General features: G+C 38.3%; 1 protein-coding gene across 1 annotated transcript in view; it reads right to left on the reverse strand.

The window, feature by feature from the left end:
- mettl15 (methyltransferase like 15) overlaps nt 1–15,396 on the reverse strand; it is a 43,594-nt gene that overhangs the window by 13,791 nt on the left and 14,407 nt on the right. The window contains exons 3-4 of the mRNA XM_034116989.1: nt 8,047–8,183; nt 122–313 (exon numbers count right to left, since the gene is read on the reverse strand). Of these exons, the coding sequence (XP_033972880.1) occupies nt 122–313; nt 8,047–8,183 (329 nt within the window). The remainder of the gene's footprint in view (nt 1–121; nt 314–8,046; nt 8,184–15,396) is intronic.

Consider the following 15,396-nt stretch of genomic DNA (forward strand, 5'->3'; position numbering starts at 1 on the left):
CATTATTTATTCTAAAAATGAAGTCTAGAGTTATTTGTATCCAGTTTTGTTAATGCTGTATTGTTAATTAAATTGAGATCCATCAGCCTGATACAATTACTGTATTTTGTAAATATATTACCTCTCACAATCCATTCTCATATCCAGGGGCCCATCCTTGCTGAGGGAGAAGCCTCTCTGCGCCACGTCCATCTGCATGGAGGAGCAGCCAGCATCCAACAGGACAGCATCCACGCTGCCTGGCTCAATGTTCATGTCAGACAACAGGGCTTCAAGCTCGCTAAATCTGCCAATCAATGGTTTCACACGACCACTGCAGAAAGGATATGGGGAAAAAAGCATGATTAGACATTTGTATATCAATGCTTATGGCTGCTGTCAAAACACTGGCTTAATTTAAATGCAATGGAAAATAAATGTTACATTTCTGCAGTGATATTTAAACAGCAGAATAAGGGAAAATACATTTGTATTGCTTGGTTTAACTGGTTGGATAGCTTTTTATTTTTAAATGATTATAGTAAAATAGTTTAAGTAAAGTTTAGGGATTGTGTTGTAAAAAGATAGTTTAGCTGTTTATGATTTCAATGTCAACTCATAACTAGAAAATTCCTTTAAAATTGTTTACAATGTGGAGCAGGGAAATGAGTCTAAAGCGGTATTGGATTATGTTCCATCATTTAATATAAAAAATAAAAAGATATTAAGCCCCAATTATGATACAAAGACTTGTGTAACAAGATTTAGTCTTGCTGAGTTATTCCTTGATGAAGACAGGAGTAATGGAGTTGATAATACAGTGGCTCCCTTTCTGTGATAATACAGGGAGAGTGTTTCACAATCTTATACACTTAACTGGGGATTTTACCGACTGGTTTAATATGTAAGTGATGGGAAGAGACAGATTGCTACTAGATGGGAATGGTAAATGAGTCCCCTCTTCAGTTAATGGCAAATATTAACTGTATTTTCATGTTCAAATTGGTCATAAATAAAAACAAACATCCAAAGTCAACAACCAGCAAGTCAAGGTCATTTTAAGCATTTCTAGCAGAGACCCTGTGATGTATACAATTTAATGTGAACCCAAAACAGGCTCAGGTATTTCCTTGGAGTTCCCACTAAGAGTCTTTTTTAGATCCTTCCTTGTTACCGACAGCAAGAAGCTATGTACACAGTCACTTCGTCATGCATCCTCAAGCCACATTCATGCATTTTTCATGTGACCTTCAACATTGTGTGAACAAAGATGATGGCAGAAGAGAGCAACAGGAGCTAGCATCTCCATATAAGGAGCCAAAGGTCTTCTGCAGCCTGCTCTACCCATCCCTGCTAGTGAAGGTATTTTTCTTGAAAATAAAGTGACCAAAAATATGTTATTGTCATTTCTAAATGACAAACAACTCATTTTGTATATCACATACCTGACCGCAAATGCTAAGCAGCTTACATTGATGACACCTTCCTCATTTAGTTCTCCATATAATGTGTATTCAGTATGAGGTTAACATGGACCGGATTTAAAAGATGAAGGAAATGTAAAGACCTCATCATGGGAGTTCCTGATATCTTTGTCAAGAACTCACCAAAAGACTTAAGTGAAGACTTGTATCCTGAGTCATTCCTACTGTCAACAAAAGCTTTTCTTCATGTCTAGGGCAAGGGTGCCCACACTTTTTCAGCTTGGGAGCTACTTTTAAAATGACCAAGTCAAAATGATCTACCTATATTAAAAATGCTAAACATATATGTATTTATATATATATACTGAGTATACCTTATGTTGGTGTACCTTGCATAACTGCATGAACCCGTATGGCACAATACAACTCAGTACATTTTTGGTCATTACGTCAATTTTATACCCTTTCTTTAGTAGAATTGTATAAATTGGAAGGCTAACTACTAGGTAATCAGCTCGCCGGTGATTTGCAGCTGGCGCGGTTGACCGCGCATGCGTGGTGAACTGCGTGTTAGAAAAGATGAGATCTCAGACTGGCTTACCTGTACGTCAATCAAGTGGCAAATGCCATAGTAAGGATGGATGATAGGCTAACTTTTTTTTTTTTCAATGCCATGCGATCTACCCACACTACCTTTGCGATCGACCGGACGTATTGGGCACCCCTGGTCTAGGGCTTCATAATTAATGAAGAAACAAGACTAAGTTGTAGTTCTGTTTACATTCTGCAGACTGTATTAACATGTGGACAGGAATAAATGAACGGAAGAGAAGGGTAACATTGAACCCAACATTTGCAGCATGTCCACTTCACTAAAAACAATTATCAAACGCTCAAATCAAAAACCTTGTATCAGGATAACCATCGTTATCGGATGAAACTTTAAGGTAGAGAGCTAAAGCTTATTGTGTGACAAGTGTTTTGACAAAACGTGATAGCTTTAGTCAACATAAGATAGTACTGGTTGGCTATGGTGATGCTCTTACATTTATGCAATGCATATTTAATTAGCTAATTCAATCTGCTGTCTCGCCCATCTTTAAAGTATCTAGCAACCTGTGCACATAGATTGAGAACAACACATGAACCTCCATCTGGAGAAGGTTTGATGGACGGACCGAAATCTGTCCACAGACAGATAGGCTTGTTTTTGTCATTGCAAAGCATAATACCAGTAGAAGATGCACTTCCTAAATGTGAGAGGTGTGAAGAAAATAAATGCCTAAATTCAATGAAAACCCAAGCAAAAGCGTCAGAAGTAGGGGGGTTGGGAAGTGAAGAAGGAGCACACTTTACCCCGGCCTGGTTCGGCATCACAAAACTTTTCAGATGTGTAGATGAGATGAGAATGAAGGCAGAATTTAAAGATGGTGATTTTCTGAGCAATGGCGCCAAAAGAAGGGGGTTGGAAGTAACTTGGATGGGACTTTCATTACTAGACGGTGTTTCGTTTTATTCAAGTTGATTTTGCTATACCACAAGAAAGTAATTGTAATTATTGCTTGAAGTACTGTATTGATACCAATAAGCAGCATCAATGAGTATAAGCGGCATCAAAGGTATGGATAAAATAAAGATACTGTTATTGATTCCCAGACATTTTAATACATTTATGTACACAACAATGACTCTTAAGATTAACTAGGGGTATGCAAGGAAAGAACACAAATTGGCAGGTCCTCTATTTCAAAACCCACTGAAGACAAGATGGCAAGGGAGCATCTCACCCACGCTGCCAGGGCCTTCCATTGCTTTGCTGTTGTTATTCACTTTCCTGCACAGTGATTGATTTGTTGAAAAATCTATAGTAAAGGCTTTGTTGTTCTCTCCCATCACCTGCGCAAACCCTTTCTGTTACTGCCTCCTCAAAAGCACTCTACCCACCTACTCCAATTTCCATTTTTGTTGGTTATTCAGGGTATAAACTGTCTAATTGGTGAAAGTTGAGAAACTTTTTAAGCTCATTGTGTGTTGAAAATCTTAGCAAACCTGAATTGTTGTTGACGTCTTTATTACTGAAGGTCAAGCAGTGTTGTGCGGATGAAAATAAAAGCTAGTTGCTAACACACAGAAACTGCTGTCATATGGTGTGATTATCACCAACAGCTCCACTGAGAGACTATGGAAAACACACTTTGTTGCACTACGTACCTACGAATATATACTTTTGAATGATTACAGGTACTTGTAGGTTTATTACATGACATTTTGAGTAAAAGATTGGTACTGATACACTAAAAGATGGGCACAATGGTAGATGGTAAATTAATGGTCAACATAGCCACTTCTTATAATGTCGATTTCCATACATAGCATTGATAGCTAGCAGCTAACAAGGGGCTCATCTGTATGAAGGGCAACAGGGAAGAGGAGAAAGGGGACGGAGCTGTACTGACTGGTAGGCAGCACTGCTGGTCCAGCCACAAGCTCCCCAATGAGTGTTGCAGAAGTCGAGGCTTATACAACTATTGCGGAATTCTTAATGTTATTTATGTTGTGGAATAGAAAGAATGAAAGCTGATCTAGAGAACATAATCTGTGAACATTTAAAAAACATTTTTGTGGTGAATAACAAAAGAAGATTGATGTCTGAGAGCAGTGAGTTAGGCAAGAGTGTAGCCTGTGTGGGACCACACAGAAGGCAGCTATGGGAGGAGTCTATGCCAATTGTTACATTCTAATACTAAGGGGAAATCTGTCTTTTATTACATTTGTACAAATCATTTTAAAACACAATAAAATGTTATATCTATAATTGATTTCCCATACACAGTTGGAGTCTCGTAAGAACTAGCTACAAAAACATAATGAAAGCTCTATCATGCTTAAGAAAGGCCTGTTATTATGGTATGTTTTAAACAATTTACTTCTGCTTTTTAATAATGGAAATTAAAATAGTGTGGTCTTTGTGTCCGCCCACACCCAGGTGATGTACATACCTTTCTCTAGACACTGTGACTTTTTCACCGACACGTTTTTGTAAGCCACTGAAGGATTTAAAAATATGCAAAACAGTTACATAACATTTCTAAATTATTAACTTCTTTATGTGGCTTAGACACAGAGTTGGAGATATAAATGTCTTATGTAAGGTCTTATATTATTAAAGAGGACAAGTTTCAGTGGTGTATGTGCTGAGGTCCAAGTGTGGGCTCATAATTGCTTAAGAGATCTATTTATAGTTGTAGCACCCCACAACATTGACATCATGCAAGTTTTTTGTTATTCTTGCATCTCGCTAGATCAACCTAACACTGAATGTGATCTTCCAAAAACGGGAAGATCACACAGAGACAATCCAAAGCTTTGCAGATTGTATAACAGGATATGTGAAATGGCAGTGACAAAGATTAAGAGCCAGTGCTAATGATACAAGGGTATATTCCCATTTGCGCTGTAGCATCTTCTATAAGTGAAGAAACCATGTGCCAGATAAAACTAAAAGTTTAAGTCCATCAGACATTTCCAATTCTCAGCATATTCTTTTTAAATGTTCAATGCTTTGCCTTATAATTGAATATCAGAAAAGGTGATTACAGTTAGATTATTATCTATCTGTGAATGTGCTTTTAAGTCAGACACAAAGTGACAGGAATTTGGCCTCATGTCATTTTAGCAGTAGTCAGCTTTCGTTACCATTTTGCCCCAAAGAGATAATACACAGACTGTACAGACGTGAACTGTATGTGTGTGTCCAGCTCAGCCTCTGGCAGTCAGATCCCTCAAGTCTTTGCCTTATTCTCTAAATGTTTATTAAGTATATTTATACAGCAAAGCCTCGACATAAATGTGTTTTGCACTGCCCCATGTGGAATTAAATCTAAGTGTCTCTTTCCTTTCTACTAACAACTGCAACTCCTCCTAAAATGCACTTTGCTCAGTTTGAATCATGATCAAGATATCTTCATGTTCTTAAAAGCTGTGCGCTGAAAAGGTGTCATAATCCAGTAGGAATCAATAATCCAAAATATTATTATGATAGATTTTGTTACGGTCTACTCAAAACACAGACACATAGATACACATTTTGTCAAACCAGTTTTAAATTGTATCCAAATAAACTGGAAAATTATGTTATAAAGGTTATCTGGTTTTCTAAGGTCATTAATAAACCATAAAGCTGAATAAGACAATACGTACTTTGCACAAAGCAACACATTTGGCTATTCTTTAGTATGTCCTCCTTTCACTAAATATTTCCTTTTTCTTGCCCATTTGGAATAAGAGTACACTCAATGAGGACATCAGGAACCTTTTCAGCAGACAAGATGCACCCTATTCACAAATCAAGCCTGAAATATTCCCTTGAGTTGACCTGCTCAGTTCCTTTAAGACAAGATGCTGATTGATTGCTTTCAGCAGGGGAGCAGTGATGAAAATATCTACAGTCCAGACAAGATAAAAGAAGAAGGAGGCTACAAACATCAAGAAAGACACACACAGAATAGCCTTTAAAAGTGTGTGTTTGTTTAACATTTACATGTAAATGTATGCTACCTCACTTGACTGAGTAAAAGTAATTAAACGGCTGTTTACTTGTTGGTGGCCTTGCCGGTGTTTCTTTGAAATGTCATCAATAACTGTTAAATGCTTCCCTGCTGTTCCTCCACATTTTCTCATCTTCATGTCCTCATTCAAAAGCTTGTTTCCGAACAGTTAGGAGATGTTGTGTCACAGATGAGGACAGTTGACAACTTTGAAAATGTACACTTTCCGGGATGTTGTCTGTGATGAATGATTCATGTTATTTATCCTCTTATTAGAGTCAAGAGAAAAGCTGACTGCAATATACTGAACAATGTAAAGACAATGACTCATGGTTGGATTTTCTTTTTGGTAAACAAAACCATAGACTTAATACAAATAAATAATACAATACATACAAAATATGGACATTGTCTCGTCACGTTGCCTATTGGTTTCTGAAGATCGGTAGTGAAGCTTAATGTGGGTGGCTTCCGGCTCCAGGCTATTACAAAAATAAAAGGTGGAGCAGACGGTTAGCGGCTTATGACCTGTTATAGCACCCACCGGTTACCTCACATAAATTAGTTCCCACCATGTTAACTTGAGTTGCAAATTACTTTGTTTCACAAACTGTCCCAGAAAAGCCTTTGAATGCATAATCTGTTACTGCAACTGCACTGCCTTGATTGCATTTCATGTATCAACTGTACCTCAAACAAAATCTGCCCAACAACAAGCTATCTAGCTCCATCCATGACAAATGGTTACAGAAAATGTGAATGCGATCGCAAGAGCTAAATAAATAACTTTTAAATTGGTTTGAAATCAACAAAGTGCAGTTCATTTTAAATAAAATGTGATTTCAGTCTGTGTGTGACAACATGGAACAGGTGTAAATCCAATGTTTGCCTGACATTAGAATAATGCTTAGTGCTTTTTCTGATTCGTAACATTTATTGTGGGCATAACTCCTGCGTAGCTTCAAGCGCAGGGAAGTCATAGCAACAACAGGAATGGTGAAAAGCAGAGAATAGGCTGACTGAGGCTCAACATGCAGGAGACAAATCCCATTTAAGGCATGGTTGAATATCATTCAGGGATCAGAGATTTAGTTTCATAAGCTAATGCTTTTAAAAAAACATTCGAGGTAAAATTATTCTTTCTGTACTGTTAAACTGGGTTCAGATTCACACCAACATTCAACAGCTTGCAGTGAGGTTATACTTCCCTCAAGAAACAGCAGTACAGGCGAGAGAGAAAATCCTCTAACCCTGTTGTGAGGATGCACTGCGTATGCTGCCAGGGTCTTTTACTCAGGCTTCCAATAATATTGGTTAATTGCTAGATTTCTCTAGCTTCTCTCAACTTGTATCACGAGTGGGCGTGGAAGAGTTTACAGCAGGGGTTTATTGCTGCTGACAGAATACAGTGTTCTCATTCTCTCTTTCTCTTAATTGTCATTCCCTGCTCACAGGCACATTTCTCTGGCAGAGTCCCTTGAGAGAGGTTTCCCCAGAATCTACGTAAAAGGATTCCTTCCCACGCCATGGTCTTAGGAACATCTCATTTTCATCCTCCCGCGCGTTGCTCATGCTCACACACACTCCCTCTCACACTGGCAACGTGTCCTCGTGTCTCCCTGTTCTCTCACTCTCGTGTTTTCATTGTTTTCTTTTTCTTTTTTTCTCTCTTGACACTTTTTTAACTTCTCTGGGCTTCTCTCTACTTCCCGCCCCCCCCTCGTATCTTATAGATCCTCCGTGGGAGGCAGCATCTCCTTCACACTGCAGGCGTGGGCCCTTACTCTGACAAATGACATGCCGGGCCCACCAGCTTTGCGTGGGGGGAGAAAAGCTTTAAGTTAAGAAGGAGAAAAGGATTTGATTGGATGGTGAAACTCAGGGGCTGTATCTTGGCGAGCAGTATTTTATCGGGCTCAGGGAAAAAGTGAGAAATACAGACAGAACAGCAACATTTACATCATATAGTATGTTTTAAGAAATAATGGCCACAAACCAGACACTGTGATCAAAATGGTCAAGCTGTCAGCTGCGGCAATACACATCTATTGTACATTTGTCTCATTCTACATGATGTTCTTTAATAAATTACTTACCAGTATTCCTTGGCCAATTGCTGAGCCAGAGAAATGGCTGTAGGATCTCGGTCTAAGGCCAGGACTGTGACTTCAGGGACCAAATTCAGAATTGCTTTGGTGTGACCACCACCACCAAATGTCATGTCTAGAACCACCTACAGGCGAGAAAGCAAGAAAACAACACATTCACACCAGGACTCCGTATGAACAATTAATCATCATCACCCTATCGTCACAATGTTGATACTTTTCTTTCAGTGTTTAGTTTACAGTAGTGAATCTGACTTTGTCAAAAATCAAAAACGGATTTGTATTCATGATTCCAGGTAAGCCTGTACGTTTAAAGCAGACATCCCCAAAAATAAAAGGAGTGATGCTCATTATTTAAGTATAAATTATGGCTGGACAATATGGCCAAAATGTTCTATTACAATATAGGTAATCTCATATCTTGATAATGATACAGTATATATCATGATATAGCATGCTCTCTGGTCAAACATGTACATATTCTATATGAAATAACCATAATGTAAAGTCTATTTATACTACTTTGTAAATTAAATCTTTGATTCATAAAAAGCTATGAGTATTTTTCCATTTAATTAAGAATCTAAGTGCAAAATGAACATAACAGTTTCAAGTAAAATGACATAAATAAATATTTTCATAAATAGACTGTTACTTAATTGCCTTGATCTGAGTTGTAATATAAAAAGTGTGAAAAGTTGGTGCGAGCTTGTTGAAACAGATAAACGTGACGTCAGCCTTTGTTTGATGATTATTTAAATAGCTATAATTTCTCGCAGGCTCTGGCAAATGTCGACAGTTTACTTTGTTTTTTCGACGCAACAATAATTTGTGTCGGCCTACTAAACCATTATTAATATCCACTTGAGAAAACAAATCAGTGGGGAGTCTTTTCTTTCACATCATTCGCATGACTATGACGACTTTTGGCCTAACTGTTCCTACATGTAAAAAAAACCTTTATTTTTTCCTAACTTTTTTAACATGCTGCTCTGGTTGATTACAGAAAAGCAAACATTTAAAAGGGACTCAATCACATATTATTTGTCCATCAAAAAGTAATCTTAAGTCAGTGTTGTATAAAGACAACTGTCTGGTTCTGGCACAAGGTCCCTTCACTGTCAGTCTGGTGATTCTATCAACAAGTGCAAACTAAACTCTTGCAACAGATGCCCAGCAATTAATAATGCCTAAAATGTCAATTAACTCTCTCTCTCTTCAACCAGTCCATTGTTTATTTAGCAATAATTCCACACTCTTTGTTTGCACTCTTTCTCCAAGACACAGCTCTTTGCCACCATTGCAAAAGCAATACAGACAATATTGTTCCTGCAATGCTAATTTGTCCCTGTGTTGAGGCTTTTGCAGCATGTGTTTCTACATTTAGCTATAGTGATGAATAGCATGTATGCTACATCATAAATATGTGTATAGTTTTTACTGAAAACCATGAGAAATGAAAAAAATTGCATTTCTTCCAAATCTGGCATTAAAGAATGAACAAATATGGCCAGTGTTTGATTCAAGTTTAAATGTTTCAATGACAGAAACCTGTTGGTAATAAAAAAAACATGAATTTCAAACTTTTTCAATAATAGTTCTACTAGGTCTCTACTCTTTCAAACAAAGCAGAAGAAGAAGAACAACATTTTATTTTGGTAAACATCTTTTTGAGGAACGATTTTGTTACTCCAAATAAATATGGAAATTATCCTAAAAATACCATTGGATATCTGAGGTAAGTTTAAAGCATTTGTTAAAAAGATAATAAGAGGTAGGGAGGGAGTGGGCTTCATAAAGGAAATGTCCAATACCTGCCAACCACCTTCCAGAGCAGCTTTGCTGTTAGTCAGGCAGCTGTAAACTCAGCCTTTCCATGGATTTACACAACAAACACGCAAACATCTCCTGTCCAGACATAATTATTTAATATATTTCCTGAATGCCACTGCCTATCACTGACTGAACACTCTGAGATTGTTCAAAACAATTCTTTGGATTATGCTTTACTTTTTATTTCTTAAATGCCTGCTATGTGATGTGTTATAATGTCAGCAAATGGTAAGGAACACATGTGAAAATGACAGAAAAGGAAATGCCAGCTATTTCCCACAAAAACATTAAACATGTCGATCGATAGTGACGTTGAAGGTGGGGTGTGTGCGTGCATGTGTGAGGGAAGAAGTGATCAATGGCGGTTCCCTCTCCTTTCCAGCGCACAGCAGCAGATGGGGAGGGGGTGTGGGCTAGTGGGATGAGTCACACGCATAATGAACTTGCCTGTTGTGCTATTCAATACAAAAAAGGAAAGGAAAACAGAAACACAAACAGCAAAGTAGGCTGGCGTTTATCGAAACAGTCGACACAAGCAACCAGGAGACAAACTGGTCCTCTACTGGAGTGTGCTGCACTTGTCAAAACAATATTTCTTTAAATCTTGGGAAAGCTTTGGCCAAAATAACAAAAGGTAAAGCCTGCTTGTTCCACTGGTGCAAACGAAAGGACAGACAACTGATGCTCAATATTCTTCGAGGCAAATGGTTGAAGATATAAATACTGTACGACATGTATTCATATTTGTATCACTGCTGCTGCTCTAAGCTCAGACAATATCCATCTTTATGAGGTTTAATCCAAGTTTCCTCCCTTTTACTTACTCACACACATACACCCACCAAACAAACCACGCTTTGAAATTAAGTGTTTGAAACCAAAAATGGAAAATTGGATGTTTACAAGGTCATTTATAAGGTAAATTGAAAATCTAGCTCCCTCACCCTGAGGGAGAACAAGCTTTTGAATGCTGTTGTGAAAACCTTCCCTCTTTCCTAAAAACCCTGCTGCTTCTGCCACCTGATGGACAAACAACTTCTTGAAAAGAGTTGGTGATAATGGGTTTGGCATTTGCGATGATGATTGACACCAAACTTGGGAGTGAGTCATTCACATTGATATTTCATACAGAGGGGTGTCAGCGAGGCTCTCACCTAGACCAAGCCTGCATAGAGGAAGCAGCAGATTGAAATTGAGCCTGAACACAACATGGGTCATCTGAGTCCCTATGTGCAGCGATGCTACTTAAAGTAAAGTAATTAGTGTAGTCTGTGTTTTGTGCTGTGTTTGGGCTGTGTAATATCTGCCTTTCCCAGCAGAGGGAATAGGAGAGTTAGGAGTGGTCCGAGTGGTGCAGTCCGACAGTGAAGCTGCAAGGTGCTCTAATGCAGGACACTTCAGCAGCCACCCCACAGCATTCTTAATGAGAGCTTTACCCCCTTAAAGAAAAAATGAAAAAACATTATAGACTCCCATTTGGTATTTTAAATTAAAAACATGGGAAAGATCATCCTCTGTAAAAAAGGTTTGACTAGCATTTGTGAAGTGGGAAAAGTATGATGTTTGATAATGAACATAAGCAAACGTAATACAGTTCGTACAACAGTAAATAATATCCTGGCCATGTGGAAAAAGAGGCCCCTTCTCAAGTCTTCTTATGGTTGAATTCATTAGGAAAAGGGGAAGAGGAACCTGAGAGAAGGCTGAGTACTCACCTAAATCCTACTTGTGACTCCCCAGCCCAGGTCAGTTACAGTGGGGGATCTAAAATGTCATTGAGGGGAGTTTTTACAGATCTTGTTACACCAACACACAGACCATTAGGGAGACAGATACACAGGTACAGGATCGCTTTTCTTGTCGCGTCCGTTGCCATGGCAAGAGTGGAGGTAACCGGTTTGCATTTCTTTCTCTGTCACACAAAGTTCATGGTGAGATACAAGTGCGCCCAATTTTTTTGCTGCTTGGCCGCACGAGAGCATGGTATGGATAGACGAGGTTATGATAATGGGAAAAATGGTGGTTTAATCCACTGCAGAAAGTGAAGTGTGTCGTTGCCTTTGTGCACTTGACATAAATCTCACATTCAAAACGGCTGCTGTGCTCAAACTATATTAAGATTATAATACATTAATATTACTTTTGAAACCCCTTATGACAGCATCATAATATATGTTACTCTGCATCTTATCTCCACATGTTGTTTTTTAATTTTTCTAAGAAAGGGGTTTACAGTACATGTATTTTTCCTCCACCTACTTGTTTAAATGAATGTGATGCGAGTTGTATATATTAGACCAGCAAGTAGTGGGTGGAGGTGGGGGCACAGACAGATGGCCAGTGAGAGCAGACGAACTCCAAAGGCATGAAAGCTTCCCGCAATTACGCTGTCAAGAGATTATGTTGGTGGTGACCAGTAATGTCTGAGATGCGGCCTTTTGCCTCCCCTACATAAACGTAAAGTCTACTAAAATATACTCCCTGTGTGTCTGAGAGTAAGAAAGAGAGATTGAGCGATGAGTGAGTGAACAAGTTATACAGGGGTGCAGAAATGTTGACAAAACTCGTTGCCAGAGGGCTGCTTCCAAATGCCTCTCTGTATGTTAAGATAATCTCTCTTTTGTCAGAGGAATGCTGCAGAGTTACGACAAATACTTTCATTCCTCATCTATTCAGTGCCGTTTGCACTCTTTTGGCACACGTTTAAATAAAAGGCACTTGAGGAGGTATTTGAGCTAGTCAAGACAAGACACATCTACACGCAGAAAGAAGAAAGCGTTAGCTTCTTAATACACTCATCTGAAGTTTGTAGGTCAAACGAAGAGTGAGAATCAGCAAACCCTATCGGAGGCACTTCGAAACTTTTTTAGAGTCCAATAGAACATTTATTAGAGACTTAAAAAGCATATTAGTATTTGTTTAAGTGTCCTATGCTGACTTTGTCATTTATAAAAGTATTTATTGGAATGTTGGTATATTTTAAGGTACAAGTGAGCTCAATGTCACCTTAATGTGTCAGAGTTCACATTAAAAGAAGTAAGTCATGATGTTAGTACACTTTAATAAAGCTAACACTGCTCAGGATCATACAAAACCGGAAGAAGGCATGATGCTTCACACAGGGTAACTATGTAAAAACCTATTGACATGTTCACATGCATAGCTGAGAAGTTCACACTTAACTACAGTTGCAACTAATTAATCATTTAACGATTCATGCTCCCGAGATAATACCAGACCCAAAGGGATGTCTTCAAATGATTATTTCGTTCTCCCTATTAAAAAAAAAAGTATTCCACTTAGAATGAAATGCCATTGTGAGAAGCAATCAAAGGAACTCCCAGTTGGGACCACCATTATTATTCTATTATCACAGTTTCATACTTTCTTTTTTTTTTTTAATTGTCAGCATCAATCTCAGTATACCTCATCATAAAAGCTGACATGATTGTGTGAAGAAAGCAACAGCAAGCTGCAACTGTAAGTCAAGCATCTTCCCCTGAGGAAAACGCTTGACTGGGAAAGAGAACGGCGTAAGAGCCATAGACCGACGAAATGTGTGTCAAATCCTGCACAGCCATATCCACACAGACACAGTCAAATAGCACTGAGCAGCTTTTAATGGCAGCCATGGACACTGAAAGGGAAGAGTAATCCCCAACAACAAAGTTTCGATGTCAATAACTTCTGTAAACAGTATCCTCAGCTGCTAAATGTTGGACTTTCTCCACAGTCTTACGAGAGAAATCCTAAAAGAAAACTCTGGGCTATTTTGAGTCTACTGGCCAGTGTTTTGACTTTTAACTAGAGACTTCCCTTTTTTGGATTGGCTGCAACAGGACATAGGCTATTGGTCTACAGAAGTGTGTGCTCTCAGAGTAGCACAAGGCAGAGGACATTCTGGAAAACTATCTAAACAATTTCAGGAAGCTGGCTAGTCTGTTTGTCACAGTGTCTCCCAACACCATATATAGCAAACTTCAGGCTGCTATGAATCACGTAGGCATGGTTAAGTGTCTTTATGTTCCTTTTGGTGTCACCATGATTTAAGCTCAGGAAAGAGCAATAAGGGTTAATAAAGCAGATTGTTAACTGTGTTGTGAAGTAAATACATATTGTTGATATAATATATGACATTACATCAGTAACATACTGTTTGGTTCTGCCTTTGCTGCACAAAGTAATTGTTTGATAAGAAATAAATCAACAGTCAGTCAATTCAGTTTATTCTTGGTTCTATAAAAAACACATCCCAAACACAGCTTGTGAAATAGTAAACTTAGAGGTAAGACAGGACACTGCCAGTATGTAAACCATAACAGATAATAAAATGTCCTGTTTAGACAAAGAAAGGAAATCTAATGCTACTTTCAAGCTAACGGCTCTAAAGCTAGTCCTTTGTTTGCAATTAATATAAATGGCGAGGAATAAGAAATCCACAATCAGTATTATGATGAGCAACTGCAGAATATAAAGATATTGAAAAGTCACCTCAAGCTCTTTACCTATCATACAGCACTCTGATGCTAATTATGGGCTATCCCACAGCTTGATTATATCAAAGCTAACATCTTTGTATTTACTGTAAGGGATCTTCTGATGCATAAGCAAATAGTGCATGCTTAGTCAGGTAGAAACTGAATATGCATGCACTGCATCCTTATGGTGCTGATGTGCTGGTCACTGAGAAAAATAGGGCATGCAAATGTAACAAAAAGAATAGATTGACCCACTTTTTCTTTAATGTAATAGTGGCATGTGCAGGGGCTCTGGTCATTGCGACTGTATCTGTCTGGAGGCTCCTAGTTGACAACCAGACTTCAGTAAATTGATCACTAAATGAACCTGAAAAAAAATATGAGGATCAACTGTGGTAAAGGTTCAACATAACAAACTTTTGTTTCAGGTGGATCATTTCTAACTATTTGTTCTTATGCGTGCCACAATCTCTGTCCAGGGTGCTGATCCTGGGACAGTCAGGGATGGGGCAGCTGTGAGAGGATATTTGTCATTGAGTCTCATGTAGAAACATTATTTTAAGTTTCTCTTTCTGTGCAGAGAATAAATAAGAGAAGTCAACTGCAGATGCACAAAATGTCTTTAACTATTTAAATCTGCTCTTACTCAGCTGGGCTAAACAGGTTTACCATGTATTAGAGGGGCGTGGTACATTGTTTTTCATTAGCAAAGGCAACGTCCCCTTCACATTACATTTGGGTAAGTGTTGTGCTGTGTGTAAATATTCTGGCACATGCCCAAGAAATGTACTTTATAGTTCTACTTCACTCAGATTCCAATATTGTACTTTTTACTACTCAACATTCATTTGATACTTTTCGTTACTAGTAGTTACTTTACATATCTTGGTTATTGTTACAAAAGTATAATAATGGGCAGGTAAAATAAGATGTTCTTCTCCTTGCTCCTTTCCATCATCGGCTAAAAACTGTGTAAAGTGTACATGTTTTGTTTTATAATAATTGCCACGAGTGGAATAAACTAATA

This window comes from Trematomus bernacchii, unplaced genomic scaffold (assembly GCF_902827165.1).
Source record: "Trematomus bernacchii unplaced genomic scaffold, fTreBer1.1, whole genome shotgun sequence".
In the NCBI taxonomy this organism is placed as follows: Eukaryota; Metazoa; Chordata; class Actinopteri; order Perciformes; family Nototheniidae; genus Trematomus; species Trematomus bernacchii.